Below are 23230 nucleotides of genomic sequence, written 5' to 3'. Positions count from 1 at the left end.
TGCGCATGCGTAACCACGCAAACTGAATAACAGCCAGCCTTATGGGCCGAGACAGGTTAGTGATGGAAACGATGCCGTGTTTTGATGTAACTGAATTAAAAGAACTCGGCATGCGTGTGTATGAGTGGCACTGTAGATCTGGTACATGTACTGATTACCCCGAAGCCCTATGAGGTGTGTAAAAATCATATTGAAATTGGAGGGCTGAGGACTGTTAGGGTGAAGTCCGCGAGTCTGTTTTAATTCCTTTCATCCACTGCAAAATCAACCCAGTCTTCACACAGAAACATTTACAAGCTGTCCTTATTTGCAAATCACTTATTCAATTATATTCATTTTATATTTCATGAGTAATTCTATTTCCAAGGCGTTTGAATCTCATTGAAAAGACTAAACAATACTACGCGTACTTGTTATTCTGCTCCATATTTGATATTATACCAGCGAGAAACTGATACAGAGAACTTTGATGCGACGTTGTGAAAACAAGAAATGAAATACTCAACTAGATTAATTTCTGTGTTTAAGACGTCACTGTCACTTAGCAACGATTTTTAGGTTATCGCAAATCCAACAGAAAATATCAATATTACTTGCAAAACACTAACTAGTCAGGATGGGCCTCCTCAAAATTCTCCTAGAAAATCGGTTATCGGCTAGAATATCAACCCATTCAATACAAAGTCATGGTGGGAAGGAGACAGGACGGCAAAGTGATAGGCAGCATGTTTGTTTGTCTCCACTGTAACAATGTCGCAGGACAGAAGCTGATATTTTGCTTTTGTTTACTTAAGCTAAGTCGTGCTGCAAATTGAAGACATCTAGATTATATTAGTGATTACACGCATTGTGGTGATAACGCCCTGTGCAACACCTACTCGCGCGTTCTCACACTTGACGAGCGTATGTTCCGCCTCGGAAGCCACCAGCCTCTTGGGTGTGCAAAACACCATGGACCCCTACACAGCAGGCAAGAGCTGTAAAAGTTAATGTACGACTATAAGAACTTGTAAAAGTTCCACTGGGGTGGAACCGTCACAAAAGGCAACAATTAATTCGTTATACAGCGGTAACAGATTTTACGAACGCATGTGAACAATGTATCCTGCACCACAATGCATTTCATTTCACTGAAACTGCGTTCACCAACAAAGTGTTTAGTTGAACAAATTCAACCGAATCAAATGATTGGTTGGAGTATATCATTTCTTGTCTTGACATTTCTGAAGAATTTTTTCCAGAAAGTTATCCAATCTGTTATGGGTAACATCTGAAAATACTTGGTCTTCCGTTGCAACTCTTGAGCGGTGACCTCCTATCTTCACACTTATACATTATTCAAGGGAGAAATTGCTTGACGGACAAACAAAAGAATGAAAGGTAAATGTACATGTGATTTTGGTACTTAATTTTCTGCAACAAAGGAAGAAAACAAATTCATTTAGACATTCAAATTCGACACTTAACAGTGTTTAAAGCAAAGTTTCATTTGTTTATTATAGGCAAATACAGTTAAAAAGCATTGTCACCTTCAGTCAATAAGTTTCTTAAACTTTGAAACTGAAACTTGGTATTTGCTTGAAAATGTAAATGTTCAAGAGAAAACTCCCTAAAAGAGGGCAGATTTAAGAGAAAAAACTAAACATGACAAAGATGCTTTTACTAACATTGATGACCTTTTGTAGTGTTGCAATTTCTTGCGCCAGTAATTTCTCTTCATATACTGAAGATAGATAGGCGCAAGGTTATTTTGTCAGTGCAGATGAATTCAAAACGTTTCTAATGTATTGAATAGGATGCACACAAACAAACACGGAAGAAAACATTTGAAAGCTTTAAAGTAAGTTTTAAACTTGAATTTTAAAAGGAAAATTACGTTTTGTGTATGAGCAGACCAATGGAAGAATCTACCTTAGTTGGAATTAATGATACTTTGCAGGTTCACCTTTTTCTCTCTCCTGGCGAGTGGCTGCACTCATCGCTTAGAACTGTAATAAAACATTGGGGAACATTTATGGTATACATTTATTATGCTGGTTTTATGCTGCGATGCACAGTTTACAAGCTATTGTTACATATTCTGAACAATAAGAAGAAAAAATACAGGCATGCACAGTAGAGAAATACTTGAAATAAATAATAGAGAACTCTCAATAGAAAATAATCCCTTCCTTTGCAGCCATCGCTAGAGTTACAGATTGCCCTTTTAATATTGTAACGAATGCACAATCATTGGAGACAGTATGAGTCTACATGGGAGACTTACATTGACATAAAGAAGTCGGTTAGGGGTGCCATTGGCGTTACTGATGACGTCTTTGGTAGCACTGTCCAGAATGGCCTTCTTCACTGATGCAGGCGTGGCACTGCTACCCTGCTGACCAAAATGCAGGGCAGCCACACCTGTAAACAGTAAAGGTTAATAGTTCGCTGAACAGTTCTGAAAACATATGGAAAGCAACAAAGAACGTTATTGGCAGAATTCCTGCAAAAACTAGCAGTTAAAACAATTTATCGGCATACGTGTAGATCTTGGATTAACAATCAAGGTTAATAACAATGTCCGTGAAGGATATTCAACAATTGTGAGAGGCGAAACCACCATCAAAGGTTAAACCTAGCAGATATTTCACACCATTCTAACTCCCAAAACCCATTTTTTAAACTAAGTGTTTATTAAAACTCATCGTACCTGACACATGAGGGCAAGACATTGAGGTACCACTCATGACTACTGAACTGGTATTGCTGGCCTTGCTGTAGGCAGCGCTTAGGATGCCCACGCCGGGCGCAAAGATATCGACACAGGGGCCCCAGGTGGACCAGCCTGGTCGCTTGTCGTACTTATTTGAAGCTGCAGCTACAATGAGCTGCAACAAGAAGAGAGTTATACGGGTAAATTACAATTTTCTGTCGTTTCGTGAGCTTCATAAGGCATTCAATTACTGGCCACGGAACTGTGGCATCATGCGGAATCCTTATACCATCGAATGTTAAATATCGCATAATAAATGGGTCTCTAAGTCGTAAAACATGAATCAATGGGCCCATTAGAGGTCAATTTAACCTCTCCCCGCCCTCAACACTTTCGCATCCCTGCTTGAATATGAAAGCTTGAAATATAAATTCTTCTAAAAGCTTACCTTGTCACCTTTTTGTGGATGCATAATGCAGGCGTCGATACCCTCATTGCCCGCAGGGTAAGACACTAGGTAACCGTTAGCCCACAGTAAATTGACACCATCGGTGAGAGCACCGGCGTATTCGTGTCCAGCGATAGATACAGACACAACTCCACCTTTACTGCCACCGTGTGCCTTTGCAACGTTAAATGCTTGAATGAAAAACAACACCATATTTCAATTCATGAAGGAACCAGCTTTAACCGAAGTGCTTGTCAAGCAGTTACCAAACCCTAACTAACAATCGACATTTCAGCTTTTCCTTCAGGTAATTTTTCTTCATAGGTTGACAAGACTCACCTTTAACCATATCCCCTACTGAGCACCATGGATCGCACACTTTAAGGCTGTAGATTTTAGCCTCACGAGCCAGCCCGTAGACGTCACCAGCTGCTATGCCGGCGCAGTGAGTTCCATGACCGCGGTTGTCTGGCAGTCCGTACAGCACAGAGGCTCTCCCGCCAAAGGCCTTGTGGGTGACTTGGACCCCGGTATCCACAACGTATATATCCACTCCCTTTCCCTGCACTAAATAAGAAAACGAATAATTCTACACAATAGAAAGGTGACCCCAAAGCCCTCGGACGAATGAGATGTGGCCTTAACGTTCCATTAAAGTGCTGTTGCATTTTCAATTACCTGTAAGGTCCTGTGTAATGTTGAACCCAAGCCACGAAATTCAGACACAGCCTATTTTTACAAATTTTGGAACACATTTGATCGGATATTAACCATACAGGGTTTCCTGTAATTTGGTGCTGGCAAAAGAGATATATTTCTACTGTGCTTACAGATAAATGTGACATCCTTTATTGGAGTGTCATGAGGAAAGTGACAAATGCCCGCTACAGGCTGACTCAAGAAAATTATCTCTCAAAAGATGCATGACTAACCGCAAAAATATAACGGGCTCTTAGGACGCATTGAAAGTTTTAACATCATTTTATGCCCTTCTGCTGCTTTTCGGATTGACTTACCACTAGGATTGTAGTTATAAAATCCATCCACTCCCGAGCGACTATCAAGGCGGTCAAGGCCCCACGGTGGATTGTTTTGGTAGGCAGCAAGCGGAACGATATAATCCATTTCAATGTACTCGATGCCGTCAATGGCGCGGATCTGCGATAGTTTAGGGATGGTTGAATATTGACGGTTAAGACTCAGATAAAGTGAATTTATACTTTAAAAGCTCTTATCGATCACAGAATGTTTCATATGAATTATGTTTTGCGCATTCTTACAACCGTCACAGACTGCAATCACACGCGCGCTCTCACTTTATGTTATATTGATTACATAGCACAATGTCTCTAACACCAAGACTGGCATGCACTTCGTGGTAACTTTGAATAAGAGCATAACGTGAGATTTACAAAACTCAAGCTTTGTAATGAAAAATAAGAGAGAGGTATAGAAATGCTACCTCGTCGAGAAGGAATGCTGGGATTTTCATTGTAATGACAGGCAAAAGATGACGAAGCTTGGTCATTGAAGGGGTTGGGCTACGAATTCTAGCGAACTGGCTGATAATGTCATCAGCAACTTGGTCCACTTGGTCGAAATCCTACAGTGTTAAAAAACAAAATTGAAATCCTCTAAGTTTTGTGCCACTTACTATCTATCTGTAAGGCAAATGCATTCTGAAGAACTTTCTTCCAGCAGAACTTTAGCTGTGACCCGTGTCGAATCCAGCAAGATTCTGCATAATTTTGCTGGTCTCTAAGCGTATACGGTTAGCCCGTGGTCCCCTGCGGACCACTGCTTTTTCCAACAGGGGGCACCAGAGGTGGTAACAATTCATAATGTGCAAGTCCAAGTCAAGTCACAAGTCAAAAACTGATAGTTGCGAGTCAAGTCACGAGTCACAAAACTAGCAACTCGAGTCCAAGTCAAGTGACTGGAGTCTACAACTCCGGGGGCACTATGCTTTTACAGGCCCGTAGGCTGGGTGGTTAGAGGGGTTCGAACGAACCCTCCCCCGCTCGCTTCTGAGTTCCGCTTGTTGGTCTTTTTTGTGTACCAAATATTTTAAATATACCGTATATTCGGCGTTCAAGCTACGGCTTATACGTTGATTCTCAAGCTCAAGAGACCACGATTCTGCATATTAATGAATGAATCTCTAGTCATATGTACCGTCAAAATGTTCCGGCAAATATCAGTGTTTGAAATCAATGTATATTTGTTAAGTTTATTCAATATTGAAAATTACAGTGTACAAGTCTTACATGCAACCTTTGGTTAGCGACAGACATACAACTTTTCAATGTTGTTTTCCAAAGCACATTGCGATAGGTCTTTGTATAAAAATATGTGTTCACAGTGCCTAAAGTTCCACTTTCGGGTTTGACGAACCCCCCCGTCTCTGGTCAGGCAACGGGCCTGCATTAATGTGTTGGTAACTCTCTTCAAGGACAAAAATGTAGCACATTATAAAGTCAACCTTAATTAACTTACCTTGATCTTAATGATCCAGCTGTCGGGAACAGACCGGTGATTTGATTTATGGAGTGGAGCCAGTCCAGTATGGACCAGGACCACGCTCAGCAACAGCAGCAGAAACTTCATGATTATAGATGAAGAAATCATAAAGCCCAAATCTGGATTGGGACGTAGCAGAAACAAAATAGGTGAAGGTCTCGACTCCGATTTGAAAAAAGAAAATGTTTATTTTTATATCTAAAAGAGCAGTTTTCTTTATAAAGAATTCGTGTTTGGCGTGCTAACTGCCACAAATTAACAGAAGTTGAAACTGAAGACACGATATACACGTATTCAAAAGCCCTGACATCTAACTTTTTACCTAGAGTCTTGGGTGTGTAGTTAGGCCTACTGTCTGTAGGCGAGTGAACATGGGCATTATATAGTTATCAGCTACCGGAGAATACAAAATGGTTCTGATAAAGTTCAAATACAAGGAACAAAGTCTTTAAACTTAATCTGACTTTCAGACGTCACTGTTACTTAGCAACATTTTTAGGTTATTCATGGCAAAACCAAATGAAATTATTGTTGATATCAGTTTGAATTTAACCTTTCAAAACGGTAATGAACAAAAAGCCTGTTGGAGATCCAGGAAGTTAACTTATTTCTGGACCTTGGCCACTAGTTACTATATCAACTTATTAAACAGAATCTTCCATCTGGTTTGGTGATGTCTTTCTAGCTATTTAGGACGTATGCCGTGTTTTCCTGTGACTGTTTCCCAGTACCTCTATGGAAAGTAGTGCTGTGCACGAAAAGAATGGAGTTTACTCCGTAAGAGACGACGTAAATACCTTTGAGAACACTCAAACTGAGATGCTACCCAGTTTCTGGACGCCTCCATTTTACAATTTAGGACTTAGTCTGGACACTGATGTGTCTTATGAAGGAAAAGTCAAAGATTGTATAGCGCCGCGCAGCTAAACAGCGCTATGCAATTATTGGTAATCAAAACAACAGTATTCAATTGAATGAACTTGAAGTTTCCAACTGAGAGATTTGGCAACACTGCGTTAGGAAAGAGGAGTAAAACGTCAAATATTGCTTCTTTGCAGCAAGGACGCAATATGGTTTTGTTGATTTTAAGACTGTGAACAAGGCCTGGTTCTTTGCAAAAATGTTCAGTTTTAGTTTTAGAAGTAGGAGGAAAATCCGGGAAAAATATTTTGGGGAAAACCCACGGACTCGGGTCCACATGTTCAGGTACTAGTATTCAGACGTCACTGTTGCTTGGTAACAATTTTTAGGTTATCGCAAAACAAAAACCAACAGAAACGTTCACTGATGTCTGTGTAAAGGTAATTTGCAAAACAATACAAAGGTTAGGATGTTTGAAATCCGATGAGAAAATAGGTTATATCTTGACTTTGGCTGTCAGCGAGAATATCAAAAACTGAAAATGAAGTTAAATGTGAGAAAGAGACTGTATGTGATTGGCAGCATGTTCATTAATTTTATCTCCACTGTAGCGGTGACGAGGGACAGAAGTTGATAGCTTTTGTTTAGATACAGCTACGTCTTGTAATGCAAACTGAAGACTGGTAAACCGAGTTTTTTTTTAAGTAAAACTCGCACAGGATTATTTAATTCCACTTCAGTGAAATTAAACCATTTTGTGATGGTACTGCACTTGCTTGCGCGTTGTCACAATCGATGATGAGTGTGTCACCATTGTTGCCTGCTGTGAACAGGGCCATGATGTTTCTTACACCTGAGAGGGAAAATTCATCCGAGGCGAAGCTGAGGGGGCCTTTTTGGGTGTGTAAAAAACCCATGGAACACGTCACAACAACCAACAATTGGTGTTTTATACCGTGGTAAAAGATTTTACGATAGAAAGGGCACCATATGGACTACATTCTGCATCACAGTAAATCCCAATTTACTGCAACTGTCTTCACGAACAACAATGTCGTATACAGCTTTTTGAGTCGGGGAAATTCAAAAGCAAATGCACTTTTGAGTTTATTCAACATGATAGTGGGAGAAAAAAAGTCTATTTCATAAATAAATAAATAAATGCACGGATCAGTTTCTTTCCTCATAGGAAGTATTCAAGTTGAAAAAAAATCCGTCAGGGTGGGAAAAGTTCCCCCACGTTGGATATGCCACTGACCAACAAAGAGTTTTGATGAACAAATTCAACCACTGAATGACTGGTAGGAAAGTTATCTCATCTGTTATGGGTAGCATCCGAAACAGTCTTGGTTGCAAGACGTTCTCAGTGGTTGTTCCTAAGGTAACTGCAAATAGAGCGGGGTGCGCCTCTGTATTTACTAGAGAACATGTCGGGCGAGTTTATTAAAAACAGTTACATACTTTGAGCGTCCTGTGAGCCATGGAATTGGGAAATTGAAGAAATATGACAACAAACCTCTGGCCCGGACTCAGATCTATTTAGCAGTATAGCTTACGCCTTGAATTCAGTCTAGAGGACTTGCGAAGGTCTTAAGTGTTCTCGAATACAACACTACTATTTATTTGTTTTGCAGAGAGAAGCATTTCCAAAATGGCTACTTTCCCGGGTAGTGAAATTTCCTTCATTTAAGGGGTGGCCTGCTTCGGGTGAGAATTTCTCAAACACTCATTAGTCAACCCACTTTAAAATTGAAAAGAAAATGAAAGAGGACATGTCGAACATCATTTTTATGCCGGAATGAACACCTGCGAGTGCTGTGAATAATTTTAAAACAATTTTGTAAAGTAAAGTACAGGGATTTATCACTGGTGTCTATGGGAATTTATTTTTAGGGGTGCACCCATCGGGAACGGCGCGTACTTGCTGCAAAATTTACAGTACAGTTGAGGGCGTTCTCATCAACGATCGAACAACTCGTATCACGTCTGAGTGAACATGCTCATCGTACAATGGGGTCGAGGTTGGGTTTCTTGTTCTCACGTTAGAGGGAACACGACTCAAGAACCCTATTCTCCGAACAGGGTCAAACACCACCTCCTTGTCAGGGTTTTAGTAGCTGTTCATCAGGGCCTTCGCGGCTGTGTTTATTTGTAACTGCAAAACGGCTGGACCGGAGACCACAAGCTCGAGTGGTGCGGCCACGAGGCCTTTTCCAACTTGTCAGGAATTTATGTTTTTCTGTATGTTTTCGAGTTTTGCTACCCAACGGGGTAGCAAAAATCTCAACCAATCATAAGCGATGGGGTCAGCACACATTAAGTTATCATGCAAAATTGAAAGTATACGAAAGATGGCGAGCGTGTCAAGTGTGTCGAGAGTGCAGGTCAGTTGTCTGTGCAGTATTTGGACAATTCTTTAGAATATGCTGCTGGAAAACTTCACTTTGCCGAGTTTAAACCGTTGCAGCGTTGGGCTATTGAAGTATTTGTACGCGGGTGTGACGTTTTCGTCTCTACCCACGGAATATGAGCTCCAATATTTCAAGCACTGCCGTTTTGCTTTGACCATTCGGCCTTGATGAACTGCTACTTGCTAGTGTTGCTCCAACGTCAGCACCACCGCCAACCAACAAGCATCATACTTGTCACATCTCACCGCTTGTTGCCCTCAAGAAAAAAACAGATAGAAAAATTGCGTAAGCTTTGGAGTGATGCCGCAGTTATTTCGGAGACTCATCAGCTTTCAACATTTACATGAAATTATGAATAATGCATATCAGAAAGCTGATGAATAATTCAACATAAAACCTCAAAATCAAGTTGGAAAAGGCCTCGTGGCTGTGCCACCCGCCTAGTCTCCTGTCCAGTCGCTTTGCAGTTACACACACACACAGCCACGAAGACCTCGACGAAAGGCTAGGGTTTTACAGGAACACACGGAAATCCTCGTGAGATTTTCATAGTTGAACAGCTGCCAGAAATAGCAAAATGGCTTACAAAGCAAGAGACAGTGGGAAAGTTTGCAAAAGTGACATTAATTATAATTTTCCATAACAAAGCAATGAAAGTTCATTTGAAATAGAAAAGATTCAGCCCATTAGGACCTATCCAAAAATTAACCCTCGACGAACGTGCAGCGACGCTGCCATGTTGCGTGTTGCTTGCCACTAACTACCATCGAAACCGGTTGTATGCTCCTGGCGTTCGAGTTGCCGACCCGCGTTCAACAAAATAATTGAATTGTTCGTTAACATAGGAGAACAAACCGCCCGAACTCAGCTGATGTGCGTACTTTAGCAGCTGGTACACGTCAAAAGAGGGCGCTGTCACAGTGGAATTGCATTATGTGCGTGCCACACCCTGCACATATCGAAGCACCGCGAAAGACGTCTTGGGCCGGACTACATCTGAAAATGTGGGGTGTTCTGTTGCAACTGTCGAGCGGTAACTTCAGATATTTGCATTTGTACATAATTCAAGGGAGACATACAAACAAAACATTATAGGTTCGTGTTATTTTGGTAGGGCCTACTTAATCTTTTGCAAGAGAAAGAAAATTCATTTATTTATTCAAATCCAAAACTTAACAGTAACATGCAAATGTTTCATTTGTTAATTATAGGCATTAATACAATTATAAATCATCGTCACCCTCAGTCAGTAAGTTTCTTAAAACTTTAAAACTGAGAGCTGACATTTCCTCAGGATTTAAATACTTAACCCTAACAGTCCTGAATCCTCCAATTTTAATATGATTTTGCACACACCCTAGGGATTTAGGGTTGAGAGAAAACTTGCTGAAAGAGGGAAGATTTAAGAGAAAAAACTAAACAGGACAAAGATGCTTCTGTTAACACTGATGAAAATTTTTGGCGTTGCAATTTATTGCGCCAGAAAATTTCTCCTCATGAGCTGAAGATAAATAGGTGAAAAATAATTTTATCAGTAAAGCTGAATTCAAAAAGTTTTGAATGTATTGAACAGGAAGCACGCAAGCAAAAGCAAAAAACCCAAAAAACCCAAACAATCGAGAGCTTTAAAACAATTTTTAAATTGGAATTTTAAAAGAAAAATAACGTTTGGTATACGGGTAGACAAGTAAAAGAGTCTACCTGTGTTGGAATTACTTTACTTGGCAGGTTCGTCTTTGTCTATCTTCTGGTGAGTGGCTGGATTAGTTAGGAACTGTAATAAAACAACATTAATGTTAATGTTTATTTTGCTGGTCTTATGCTACGAGGAACAGATTACAAGGTATTGTTACAAAATCTGAACAATGAATCAGAGAAGAAAATTTGCAGGAAAGACATGCGCAGTAAAGAGTGTTGTTGAAAGAGGTAAACTAGAATGGTTAGAATCAAAAGAAAAATTTCCCCTCCTTTAAAAACAGCTAAAATATTTTCAAACAATGCCGTTTAACATTGTAACGAATGAACTACCGTTCTAGAAAGTACGGTGGACACTTACATTGACATAAAGAAGTCGGTTAGGGGAGCCTTTGGTATTAGAGAGGGCGTCTTTGGTAGAACTGTCCAGAATGGCCTTCTTCACTGATGCAGGCGTGGCACTGCTACCCTGAAGACCGTAGTACAGGGCTGCCGAACCTATAAATGTAAACAGTAAAGGCTTACACAAGTATTCACAGATTGATTCTAATTACCTGTAGTTAGAACAAGCACAATGTCGGCAGATTTCTACAAACAAATACCGGAATGCTTATAAATCTTGGAGAACAATCCAAGTTAAGACCTTAACCTCCGAGAACCTGGATATTTTACATCCTTTTGACCCCAATTTACCAGCAACTAGCAGCAGTCAAATCCAGCAGGTAGTTCACATTATTTCAACTGGAAAAAGCTATTTTAGTCATTAAAAAAAAAAAACTCACCGTACCTGCCACATGAGGGGCGGACATTGAGGTGCCAGAATATACTATTGAATCGGTATTGCTATGTTCGCTGTAGCGAGCGCTTCGGATGTCCCCACCGGGCGCGAAGATATCGACACAGGGGCCCCAGTTCGTGAAGCCTGGTAGCCCGTCGTATTTGTTTGAAGCCCCTGCTACAATAAGCTGAAACATGAAAATAATTATACTGGTAAATCACTATTTTCTTTCGTTCTGGTGTTCACAGGACCAAGGTTAAGGTTTACAAGGCATTCACGTACTGGCCACCCAAGTCACACGTCGAGTGAAAAATAGCAAACAAAACGCGTCTATAAAAATCGCAAAACACGGAATAATGCTAACTATTTTACCACCGTTAAGAGTTTATCATCCCTTCTACTGAAACAAGTGAAGAATGCTTCTCTGAATACTCACGTTGTTGCCGCGCTGTGGGTGCAATCTGCACGCGTCCATATTTTCATTGCCCGCAGCCCAAGACACGAGGTAACCGCCATGCCACAGTCTATTGACAGCATTGGTGACAACTTGGTAGTTTGGGTCTCCACCAATAGACACAGACACAACTCCGCCTTTACTGCCACCGTGTGTAAGCACTAAGTCGAAACCTTAAAATACAAAGAACCAACAACCATGTAACTGCTTGTCGAACAGTCATCACGCCCTAATTAACAATCGAAATTTCAAGTTTCCTCTTGGTGTTCTCCTTTCATAAATGAGCAATATAGGCTGACAAGACTTACATTCAAGCATTTTCCACGTCACGCACATGGGATTGCACACTTTCATACTGAGGATGTTAGCCTCACGAGCCAGCCCGTAGACGTCACCGGCTGCTATGCCGGCGCAGTGGGTTCCGTGACCGTCGTTGTCTTTCGCTCCGTATAACAGAGAAACTCTCCCGCCAAAGGCTACGTGGTTGGGTTGGACCCCGGTATCAATAAGATAAATGTCCACCCCCTTTCCTTGCACTAAATAGGAAAGGAAAAATCTTACTCTATAGGAAAGCCACCCAGATGTCTTTGAACGTATAAGATGTGTTTAAAATGCGGACAAAAATTCTACCCGTGCCAGAAAGAAAAGAATGATTTCAGTTTTTGTCTGGAATTATCCACGAAATACAGAATTTTCCATGGAAATAGTTCATCTCAAGGCGACAGCTATTATGAGAGCATGCCGGTCTATGTACAGTAAGAAAAGAGATTTAGAAAAGACCATCACCAGATCGACTTCATCGCTGGCCACTATGGCTGTCATTACCAGTTACCTAGGCTACTTGTGATCGAGTGTAAAAACTTGCCCTCTACACAGGAAGCTGTGATGGCTGTCTTTTATGTGGAACAGCCATTACCTCTAGGGTCGCGTGCAATGCCAAGCCATAGTCACTAGTCGTAGGGTCGCGTGCAATGCCAAGCCATAGTCACTGGCCGTGGGGTCGTGTGTAATACAAAGCCATATTCATGCTCTCTTTTAAAACCTGATTTACCACTAGCATTGTAGTTATAAAATCCATCCATTCCCAGGCGACTATCAGTACGGTCGAGATTCCATGGTGGGTTGTATTGGGAGGCAGCAAGCGGAACGATATAATCCATTTCAATGTACTCGATGCCGTCAATAGCGCGGATCTGCGATAGTTCAGGGATTTTTGGAGATTGATGGTTAATTAAGACTATTCACAGATAAAGAGTCTTACTTCCAAGATATTCAAGATCATACCGTGTTTCACAGCGTCAGTTTGATGGCAGACTGTAACAGCAAGCGCGCGTCTTTAATTTACATTTATATTGATTACATAACACAATGTCTTAATGCAAATTAGTGGCAGCTTTGAATAAAAGCACAACATGAGACTTAAAATATTGCAACTTTATAACGAAAAATGAGAGCAAGGTATGGAAATGCTACCTTGTCGAGAAGGAATGATGGGATTTTCATTCCAATGAGAGGCAAAACATGACGGAGCTTGGTCATTGGAGGGATTGGGCTACGCATTCTAGCGAACTGGCTGACAATGTCATCAGCAACTTGGTCCACTTGGTCGAAATCCTACAGTGTTAAAAACAAAATGGAAATCCTCTAAGTTTGTGCCACTAAATAGCCGCCACAGGTGACGTAGCAATTGGTAAGGCAAATGCATTCTGAAGGTTTTTCTTTCATCAGAGCTATAACTATGACCATGTTGAACCTAACTAGATTCTGCATAATTTCACGGCTCTGTAGGGATTTAGGAATAATCTAAGCCCCCTAAAAACCATTGATTTTAGATGTGGCACATTAAAAGGTTCGACGATGAGCCAAACAAGGACATGGATCAGATGATGACCTCTTCTTATTTAACTCACCTCGATTTTAATGATCCAGCTGTCTGGAACGGAACGGTGATTAGATCTATGCAGTGGAGCCAGTTTAGCATGGACCACGACCACGCTCAGCAACAGCAGCAGAAACTTCATGATTACAGATGAAAAGAACAAAACAGCCAAAGTCTGGATTGGGATGCAAGACAAACAAAATGGGTGAAGGTCCAAACACCGATCTTGAAAAAAAGGAAGACATTGTTTATCCTTATATCTAAAACAGCAGTTTTCTTTATAAACAATTTGTGTTTGGCGTGCAAACTGCCACAAATTAACAGAAGTTGAAACTGAAGAAACAAAGAGTTAGCGATATACACGTATTCAAAAGCCCTAACATCCAACTTTAATACCTAAAGTCTTGAGTGTGTAGTTAGGCCTACTGTCTGTAGGCGAGTGAACATGGACATTATATAGTTATCAGCTACCGGAGAATCCGAAATGGAATCAATGTGAGTCAACTTACAATAAGTCTTGTGGCAGAGATACTTCAATGCAAATACAAATTTATCTGGATCTGGGAACACGATAGCTGTGTCGTCAATATACGGAGATGTGTGTCGATGTGTGGCGAAAACAGGTCACGTTCATGCACGAAAAAAAAAAGAATTACAACGTATCACTTTGAGTTATTCCATGACATAGAACTAATGCAGTAAATCTTGACGAGACTTTGGTTATGATAAAGTTCAAACACTGGGAAGAAATACTCAAACTTAATCTTTCATCTGGTTTGATGATGTCCAGTCTAGCTATTTAGGACGTATGCCGTGTTTTCCTGTGACTGTTTCCCAGTACCTCTATGAAAAGTAGTGCTGTGCACGAAAAGAATGGAGTTTACTCCGTAAAAGACGACGTAAATACCTTTGGGAACACTCAAACTGAGTTGGTACCCAGTTTCTGGACGCCTCCATTTTACAATTTGGGACTTAACCTGGACACTGATGTGTCTTATGAAGGAAAAAGTCAAAGATTGTATAGCGCCGCGCAGCTAAACAGCGCTATACAATCATTGGTAATTAAAACAACAGTATTCAATTGAATGAACTTGAAGTTTCCAACTGAGAGATTTGGCAACACTGCAATAGGAAAGAGGAGTAAAACGTCAAATATTGCTTCTTTGGGGATCCACTGTACAGCAAGGATGCAATATGGTTTTGTTGATTTTAAGACTGTGAACAAGGCCTGGTTCTTTGCAAAAATGTTCAGTTTTAGTTTTAGAAGTAGGAGGAAAATCCGGGAAAAATGTTTTGGGGAAAACCCACGGACTCGGGTAGGGACTGAAAACCCAGTCCCAAATGTGGACCGAGCCGAATTCGAACCCAGGCCCCCAGAGGTGGAAAGGCAAGGAAAGAAACACCGCGCCAACTTTATTGACTCCCCGACGGGGAAAATATCGCCTTGTGTCGTCTCCTAGCATAATGTGAGAGCTGCCAACACAGTGAAGGCTACTGCGCATGCGTAACCACAGACGCTGAATGACACCCTGTATTCTGAGAGAAAGCAGCTGCAGACAAGTGGTGGAAACGATGCCTCGTTTTAATGTGACGAATTAAAGAAAAACAGCATGGCTAGGCGCGAGCGGGCATTGCAGTTTATTTGGGGGTAAGTTTTAGACACATTTACATCATGATCGTAGAACTGGAATATGGACTGAATTAAATCCGTGACACAGATCATCTGCTGCAAAATCAACCGGTTCTTTTATAGAACCAGTTTACACGCAGTCCTCATTTGCAAATCACTTATTCGTTATTTAGTTTACATTTTATGACCAAGCCTTTACTTGGCGTGTGACCCTCATTAAAACACTAACCACGTTTTATTTGTTATTTGGCATGACACATGAAGTCATGAAAGCAAAGAAATACTACAAAGAAACTTAATTCGACCCTAGCTGTGTGATGCAGTTAAAAGGAGACCAATGCTCAATGGAATTTTCAGACGTCACTGTTGATTGACAACAATTTTGAGGTTATCGAGAAAAAACAACCAACAGAAAAGTTCACTGATGTCTGTGTAAAGGTTATTTGCAAAACAGTACAAAGATTAGGATGTTTGAATTCTCATGAGAAAATAGGTTATATCTTGACTTGGGCTGTCAGCGAGAATATCAAAAACTGAAAATGAAGTTAAATGTGAGAGAGAGACTGTATGTGATTGGCAGCATGTTCATTAATTTTATCTCCACTGTAGCGGTGACGAGGGACAGAAGTTGATAGCTTTTGTTTAGATACAGCTACGTCTTGTAATGCAAACTGAAGACTGGTAGACCGAGTTTTTTTTTAGTAAAACTCGCACAGGATTATTTAATTCCACTTCAGCATTTAGTGAAATTAAACCATTTTGTGGTGGTACCGCACTTACTTGTGCGTTGTCACAATCGATGAGTGTGTCACCATTGTTGCCTGCTGTGTACAGGGCCATGGTGTTTTGTACACCTGAGAGGGAAAATTCATCCGAGGCGAAGCTGAGGGGGCCTTTTAGGTGTGTATAAAACCGATGAAACACGTCTCAACAAGCAACAATTACTGTTTAATACCGCGGTAAAAGATTTTACGATCGAAAGGGAACTAAAATGAACTACAATCTGCGTATCAATGCATTTCATTTCACTGCAACTGTCTTCACCAACACCACCGCCGTATCCAGCTTTTGGTGTAGGCTAGGGTGTGGGGTGGGGGGCAAATTCAAAAGCGAATGGACCTTTGATCTCATTGAATATGATAATGGGGGAGCAAAAAACATAGCCTATTTTTGATGGTCCGATTAGTTTCTGTCCTAAATTCACGCATAAAGTATTCTCAGTTGAAAAAGGGCCGTCAGGGGTTCAAGTTGTTCCTCTTCCCCTGGATACGCCACTTACCAACAAAATGACAAATTCAACCCAACTCAAATGATTGGCAGGAAGTATACCATCTTTTTGCCTTGACGTTTCCGAATAACTCTTCCAGAAAGTTATCTCATATGTCATGGGTAATCTAATGTGTCATGTTCCCAGCGTAACCACTCAGAACTACCGATAAACAGGCCAGAAGTATGTCCGCTGAGCTTATCAATTAAGTTGTACACTCAGGTTATTCTATATTAGGAATTCCTCAGAGTCATGAAATTGGGGAATTGAAGAAATATGGCATTGGACATCTGGCTCAGACTCAGGGCTTCCATTTCTGAGCAATCTTGATGCAATCGGGTCCGAAAGTGACACTATTTAGCCGTTTTGCAGAGAGACGCATTTCCAAATTGGCCACTTCTCCGGGCGGTGATATTTCCTTCATTCAAATGGTGGTCTGTGTTGGGTTCATTGATCAACCCAATAGACATTGAAGGAAAAATGAAAGAGGACATGTCAAACATTTTTATGTCCAGCCTGGACACCTGTGAGAGTTGTGAATATTTTTCAGATAATTTTGTACAGTAAAGTATAGGGATTTATCGCGTGTCTATAGGAATTTTTTTTTTAGGGTGCACCCATCGGGAAAGACGCGTGGTTGTTGCGTAATTAATGACAATACAATTTAGGGCGTTCTCATCAACAAACGAACAACTGGTATCACTGTGTGAAAAATATACATGTACACGTACAATGGGGTCGAGTTGGGTGGCCTGTTCTTGACACAGGTTTCTTGTTCTCACCCTCTAAGGAACACGACCCAACAACCCTATTCTCCGAACAGGGTCAAACACCACCTCCTAGTCAGGGTTTTACAGGAACATACGGAAATCCTCGTGAGATTTTGATAGCTGAACAGCTGCGAGAAATAGCAAAATGGCTTACAAAGCAAGAGACAAAGGGAAATTTTGCAAAAGTGACATTTATAATTTTCTATTACACAGCAATGAATGTTCCTTTGAAACAGAAGAGAGTTCAGCTTGGTTATCCAAACGTTAACCTGTGACGAATGTACATGGACGCTGCCACGTTGCGTGTTGCTTGCCACTAACTACCGGTTGTATGCCCCTAGCGTTCGAGTGGACGATCTGCGATCAACAAATTGAGCCATTGGTGAACCAACCACCCGAACTCATCTTATGTGCGTACTTTAGCGGCTAAATACGTCAAAAGAGGGCGCTGTCACAGTGGAATTGCATCCTGTGCGCACCACACACTGCACACATTATTATCTATGCACCGCGAAAGATGTCTTGGGCCCGACTACGTCTGAACGATGCTATCAACAGTTTTCTGTTTCAAATGTCGAGCGGTAACCTCATATCTTTCCATTTGTAATTACTCAAGGGAGAAGTTGCATGACGTGCAAACAAAAGAAAAAGAGGGCGCTGTTAACAGTTTTCTGTTGCAACTGTCGAGCGGTAACCTCATTTATCCTTGCATTTGCACGTTATTCAAGGCAGATGTTGCTTGACGTACAAACAAAAGAATTGAAGGTGTATGCTATTTCGGCAGTTAATCTTTCTCTTAATGCAAGAGAAAAGACTCTAAAAACTTTAAATGTGAAACTTGGCATTTGCTTAAGATTTAAACGCTTAAATTTGAACCCCCTTTCCTTGCACTAAATAGGAAAGGAAAATTCTACACAATAGGATTAAATGATTCAGCTTAAGTCTGTTTTCAAACGATGAATCTTTAAACTAAGAAACCTAAGACAAACCACCCTCTGAATTTACGATTCTTAGGGCTTTTAACGTTTCGAACAAAAGAAAATTTCTGACTACCCAACCTTGGGACAAACGAGCCTTGACACGGTTGACCTTCAACAAATCTAAAAGTTAAAACTATTAATCGCGGAATACCCTCTGCCAAAACGACAGCGGGATTTTTTCATACCATTTAATGAAACAGAGGTTGTACGAACACGTGACCTCGGCACTTTGCAGGAGAAATGAGCATTTATTTGATTTCTTCATATTCGAAACTTGACAGTAAAACATTAATAATATTTTATGACCTGATTAAATACCACTTAAAATCATCATCCGTTCTGTCAACATTGTCTCGAAACTTGAAATTCAAACTGGAATATCGGACTAAGTAGCATTATTGAAAAGAATTCTTGAAGAAAAGGAAGATTAACGGGAAAAATGACAAATTCCTTTTAGAGACAAAAAAATGCAGTGTTGCACTTTCTGGTGCAAACAATTTCTCCACATGTGCTTTTAAGATCGCGAAGCACAAGAGTTGTCGACACAGATCAATCACAACAGCTCCAATGTATTGAGTGCACAATTAAAATTAACACCAAAGACATATGTAGGCTTTGAAGTAATTTTGAAATTTGAATTCTGAAAGGCAGACAACACGCGTTTTGAGAAAGGTGATACTGGCGGCAGAGACTGGCAATAAGTGAAAGAAAGTCGGTCGTCCTTCTGTCTCGTGTGGGGCACGGCTGAGCTCAACGTTTAGAACTGTAACAAGAAAGAAACGGAGAACATGACCATTAAACATTTGTTGCTGGACATCTTCTTGTTGGTTCTAAGCTTCGATGGAAGGTTTACAAGCTACTTCAACATACTGAGTTGAGGGAAAGAAACGGCAGTGACATGCAAAAGAAAGAAGTTTATGTGGAAGAAACAGAGAGAGTTTCCCATCAGAAGCAACAACAGTGTATTACATAATAGTCCCTCCTTGGCAGCCATAGCCAGATGTAAAAACTGCATTTAACACTGTTGAATAAACAGTTGCAGTAGACAGAATGAGTGTACGGTGAAAAATGCTTACATTGACATAAAGAAGTCGATTAGGAGTGCCCTTGGCATCGTGGATGGCATTTGTGGTTGCATCGTTCAGTAAGGCGTTCTTCACCGATGAGGGCGTGGCACTACTACTACGACCAAAGTGAAGAGCTGCCGCACCTGGTAATGTACAATAAAGGCTGACCATTAACGAAATGATTCACGAAAGGGTTTTGATAACTACTTAGAGCAAAATGAGGATACCCGCAGATTTCTACATAAAAGTGTTAACAATTTACTGGCTTTCTATTCAATCTTAATCGGAAGGACAATAGGCACATTAGGGTTTTGTTTAAGGGGGATGATAAACATCTCTCTGACGCCATATCAACATTTCAAGCAAGCTGTCATTTTTCACTATTTATAATCCAGAACCTTATTTGGTGGTTCTCAATCGAAACCTAATCGTACCTGTCACATGAGGGCAAGCCATTGATGTGCCGGACATGTATACTGAACCAGAATCGCTAGACGTGCTGTAGCCAGCGCTAAGGACGTTTACACCGGGGGCAAAGATATCGACGCAGGAACCCCAGTTTGAGAAGGACGCTCTGTAGTCATTTTCGTCCGAGGCTGCTGCTACTATAAGCTGAAATACGGAGACAACATAATGGTTGGTGGCAATTCTGTGTTCATTGGACCAGCATGAAGCTTCTCAAGGCATTCAAAATACTAGAGAGAGATCTGTGAAACCATGTGGTATGGTAATACCTTTACTTTTTTTAAGCTCGTAACCGATGGAACAATGGTTGGAACACTTTCTCATCCCTTCTTGAATCGAAAGTCTGGAGCATGCTTTTTTGAAAACTCACTTTGTTGCCATTTTGTGGAGATATGTTACACGTGTCGTCATTTTCATTGCCGGCAGCGTAAGACACGAGGTAGCCGTTATTCCAGAGGTTATTGACAGCAGTGGTCATGGAAGGGGCGTAGCTGAAACCACCGATAGACACAGATATAACTCCACCATAACTGCCAGCGTAATCCAGTATAGCGTCAAATCCTTGAATGACAAGAGCACCATGTTTCATGAAGGAACCAGCTTAAACCGAACTGCTTGTCGTACATATAAATCATCCTAATAATATACAGTCTCAATTTCATGTTTTCTTCAGCTGCTATCTAGCTCTTCCTAAAGTGGAAATATAGGTAGACAAAACTTACCCTCAATGGTTGTACTCATTGGGCACAGTGGACTGCACACCTTCACACTGATGATATAAGCTTCACGAGCCAACCCGTAGACGTCACCGGCTGCTGTGCCGGCGCAGTGAGTACCATGGCCGTGGTCGTCTGTCTTTCCGAAGATTCGATAGGCTCTTCCACCGAAGGCATTGTGGCTCGTTTGGACCCCGGTATCCACAATGTAAACATATACCCCCTTTCCTTGGACTAGAAGAAACAAGGAAATTGTCACTTGGTAGTAACTTTTACTGGTAAAACTTACAACACAAATGGAACTGCCTTTATTTCCTATTAATTTAAATTGACCTTTGAAAGTTATTCCTGTCTTTATCACGACTTTACTTCCATGCAATGCTCAAAAAGACAAATTCCAAAAAGCCCTTACTTGCTGGGGGCAATATCTGCTAAAGATGGCAAACTGCAAAGGTACCAGACAGGCCTGTTTAACATATGTAAAGTTTAGAATCATTTCATTAATTAATTAACGACCTCTCTGTTGCGTTTAGGGCAAGCTTACCACTAGAGCTGTAGCTATAATAATAATCCCTTCCCGAGCGACTGTCAATACGATCGAGGCCCCATGGTGGGTTGTACTGATAGGCAGCAAGTGTAGCGATTTTATCTTGTTCAATGTACTCGATGCCGTCAATGGAGCGGATCTACGGCAAGATTGTTGGATATTTATAGTTAAGACTATTCACACCCGGGAGTTTTTCCTCAAGCTAATTCTGACTGCCAGCGAGCTACCACTGTTGGTGCTGACACGGTTCATAATGCAAGGCATCTAACTGAAACTGGCATATTCATGTAATTCGTGACAGTTTCATAAAAATAAGAGCATATTATCAGTTACAATAACCCAATTTAAATGGCAAAAAAACCCATTTTTTCCTGCTACCTCTTCAAGAAGGAATGCTGGAATCTTCATTGTAAGGACAGGCATGAGTTTACGAATCTTAGTCATTGTAGGAGTTGGCAGACGCATTTTGGAGAACCGGCTGATAATGCCCTCTGCAACTTGTTCCACCTGGTCGAAATCCTACAGCGAAACAAAATAAGGTATTAATTTTGTGCCGTTTGACGAAGCGCCACATGTGACGTACAAACAACTAGGCCACTGATTAATTGACTAATTGCGAACAGTTGGCTTGCAGTAGAACCTTATAAATAGTGCTTTTCCAATGAAGGGAGGTTGCACTTTATCAGACCTGTTTCTAAAGAAAAATCAAAGTAATAAGAGGAAATGATTTATGTCAGATTATAACTGCCTGTGATTGCCTGCACTCACCTTGATTTTAATGACCCAGCTGTCTGGAACAGAACGTTGATTGGATCGGTAGATCGGAGCAAGATCAGCTTGGGCCAGAGCCACGCACAGCAACAGCAGCAGAAACTTCATGATTGCACAGGCAGAGGATCAAAAAGTCAAAGTCTGGATTGGGATGCAAGAGAAACAAAATGGGAGAAAGTCCCGACATGAATAACGAAAAACAAGGAGGAAATTGTTTCTTTAACAAGCAAGTATCTTTTTCTCTTTGAAGGAATGATGCCTAGCATGAAAACGGCCAATCATCGACAAAAGCCAAAACTGAAGCAAGGGGCAGACAGGAATAGATCTCTTCCCTAAGGCCCAAAGTAAAACTTACCTTAACTGTTGAAGGTCCACTTAGTGCTTGTAGTGCCGTGAAGAGGGACACTTTATAGCGACCAGACAAACTGGTAGGTTATCAATGTGAGCCAAACGAGAGAAGACATATGGCAGAGATACTGAAACGCTAAACAAAGATTAATCAGACGCAGGAAACGCAGTGTGTTGTCAACCTCCGGAGGCGTGTAGATAACTCAAAAAAACAGAACAAGTTCACGCACGCAAACGATTTTGGTGTCAGTTCTTTTTGTAATTTCTGCAGGGATGAAATAGGGCGCTAATACTCACAAGAGCTGACAATCATGAGTGTGTGTGATCATGAACACCAGTTAATATGGCCGAGGCTGGCATCTACGGCAGCTACAGTCCAACTACATTAGTCAGATCTCACAGACGCCTAGCCTGCGTGCTGCAACCAGTAACATTCTTCTCATACACCTTGAGTGGTAGCACCCCCTCATCGGCTGAGAAGAGCCATGTCGGTTGGCAGTGTTCACTTGGGGCAAGTTGGGACTACGACTATAGTTAACTATTGTTCGACCTGCACCGCCCGAACGAATGGTTTGGATTATCTAGTCGACCATTTGGGACCAGGCTCAGGGGTATGGGCGCCCCGCTGGTTATCAATAGCCGATTTCATTTGTCTTTACGGAGGGAACCATTCCCATGAAATAACTGTGTGAGATCTCAATGACCGTGTACGCTGCGAAAAAAAACGGGTCGACTAGCTATATGGTCATGCGCGTGTAACTGAATTGGGCGTGGGCGTTGATAAAAACCATACGACGACTGGTCGAGCTATCGTTTGTGCCGAACTTGCCCTGCGTTGGTAGTGAAGCGACCGTAACGCGCGCACTTCGTGGTTGTTTGTGAACCAGTGAAGGGCAGTTCCTACCAAAAGAGCGATGATATGTGAATA

General features: G+C 41.2%; 3 protein-coding genes across 4 annotated transcripts; all 3 read right to left on the bottom strand.

Annotated features, from left to right (window-relative positions):
• Positions 1-1454: 1454 nt before the first annotated feature.
• Positions 1455-6061, bottom strand: LOC110980470 (uncharacterized). Of its 2 annotated transcripts, XM_087129892.1 has the most exons (9): positions 5986-6061; positions 5640-5782; positions 4606-4746; positions 4160-4301; positions 3483-3710; positions 3144-3334; positions 2693-2870; positions 2267-2403; positions 1455-1988 (listed from the first exon to the last, which is right to left on the bottom strand). In XM_087129892.1, exons 2-9 carry the CDS (start codon positions 5769-5771, stop codon positions 1983-1985), a joined length of 1155 nt encoding a protein of 384 aa, XP_086986018.1. In that variant the 5' UTR covers positions 5772-5782; positions 5986-6061; the 3' UTR covers positions 1455-1982. The 2 variants fall into 2 exon arrangements, with proteins under 2 accessions (XP_086986018.1, XP_022092859.2); XM_022237167.2 differs by lacking the exon at positions 5986-6061 and having other exon boundaries at positions 5640-5976.
• Positions 6062-10037: 3976 nt separating this feature from the next.
• LOC110980469 (uncharacterized) lies at positions 10038-14293 on the bottom strand. Its single transcript, XM_022237166.2, has 9 exons — positions 14138-14293; positions 13773-13916; positions 13336-13476; positions 12914-13055; positions 12171-12398; positions 11845-12035; positions 11418-11595; positions 10992-11128; positions 10038-10709 (listed from the first exon to the last, which is right to left on the bottom strand). The coding sequence occupies exons 2-9, from the start codon at positions 13881-13883 to the stop codon at positions 10653-10655; spliced, it is 1185 nt and encodes a 394-aa protein (XP_022092858.1). The 5' UTR covers positions 13884-13916; positions 14138-14293; the 3' UTR covers positions 10038-10652.
• Positions 14294-18616: 4323 nt separating this feature from the next.
• Positions 18617-22468, bottom strand: LOC110980472 (uncharacterized). Its single transcript, XM_022237171.2, has 9 exons — positions 22310-22468; positions 21952-22095; positions 21562-21702; positions 21181-21322; positions 20643-20870; positions 20291-20481; positions 19890-20067; positions 19465-19598; positions 18617-19151 (listed from the first exon to the last, which is right to left on the bottom strand). The coding sequence occupies exons 2-9, from the start codon at positions 22060-22062 to the stop codon at positions 19146-19148; spliced, it is 1131 nt and encodes a 376-aa protein (XP_022092863.1). The 5' UTR covers positions 22063-22095; positions 22310-22468; the 3' UTR covers positions 18617-19145.
• Between the last annotated feature and the right edge of the window lie 762 nt (positions 22469-23230).

Source organism: Acanthaster planci, linkage group LG19 (genome assembly GCF_054643075.1).
Source record: "Acanthaster planci isolate LZ-2023a linkage group LG19, COTS_SCS, whole genome shotgun sequence".
Lineage (NCBI taxonomy): Eukaryota > Metazoa > Echinodermata > Asteroidea > Valvatida > Acanthasteridae > Acanthaster > Acanthaster planci.
Note: the sequence above shows the minus strand (reverse complement) of the source record. Positions and strands in the feature narration are given on the sequence as shown.

Bases quoted from the DNA above. Each gene is read 5' to 3' on its own strand.
- LOC110980470 (XM_087129892.1), bottom strand. From the start codon at position 5,771: ATGATTTCTTCATCTATAATCATGAAGTTTCTGCTGCTGTTGCTGAGC. The intron at 3,711-4,159 runs GTAAGTCAATCC...TTTCTTATTTAG, and splicing joins TTATAACTACAATCCTAGTG to TGCAGGGAAAGGGAGTGGAT. The intron at 2,404-2,692 runs GTACGATGAGTT...TACTGTTTACAG, and splicing joins GTCTTGCCCTCATGTGTCAG to GTGTGGCTGCCCTGCATTTT.
- LOC110980472 (XM_022237171.2), bottom strand. From the start codon at position 22,062: ATGAAGTTTCTGCTGCTGTTGCTGTGCGTGGCTCTGGCCCAAGCTGAT. The intron at 21,323-21,561 runs GTAGCAGGAAAA...ATCTTGCCGTAG, and splicing joins CAGCATTCCTTCTTGAAGAG to ATCCGCTCCATTGACGGCAT. The intron at 20,068-20,290 runs GTGAGTTTTCAA...TCCGTATTTCAG, and splicing joins CTCCACAAAATGGCAACAAA to CTTATAGTAGCAGCAGCCTC.
- LOC110980469 (XM_022237166.2), bottom strand. From the start codon at position 13,883: ATGAAGTTTCTGCTGCTGTTGCTGAGCGTGGTCGTGGTCCATGCTAAA. The intron at 12,399-12,913 runs GTAAATCAGGTT...TTTCCTATTTAG, and splicing joins TTATAACTACAATGCTAGTG to TGCAAGGAAAGGGGGTGGAC. The intron at 11,129-11,417 runs GTACGGTGAGTT...TTACATTTATAG, and splicing joins GTCCGCCCCTCATGTGGCAG to GTTCGGCAGCCCTGTACTAC.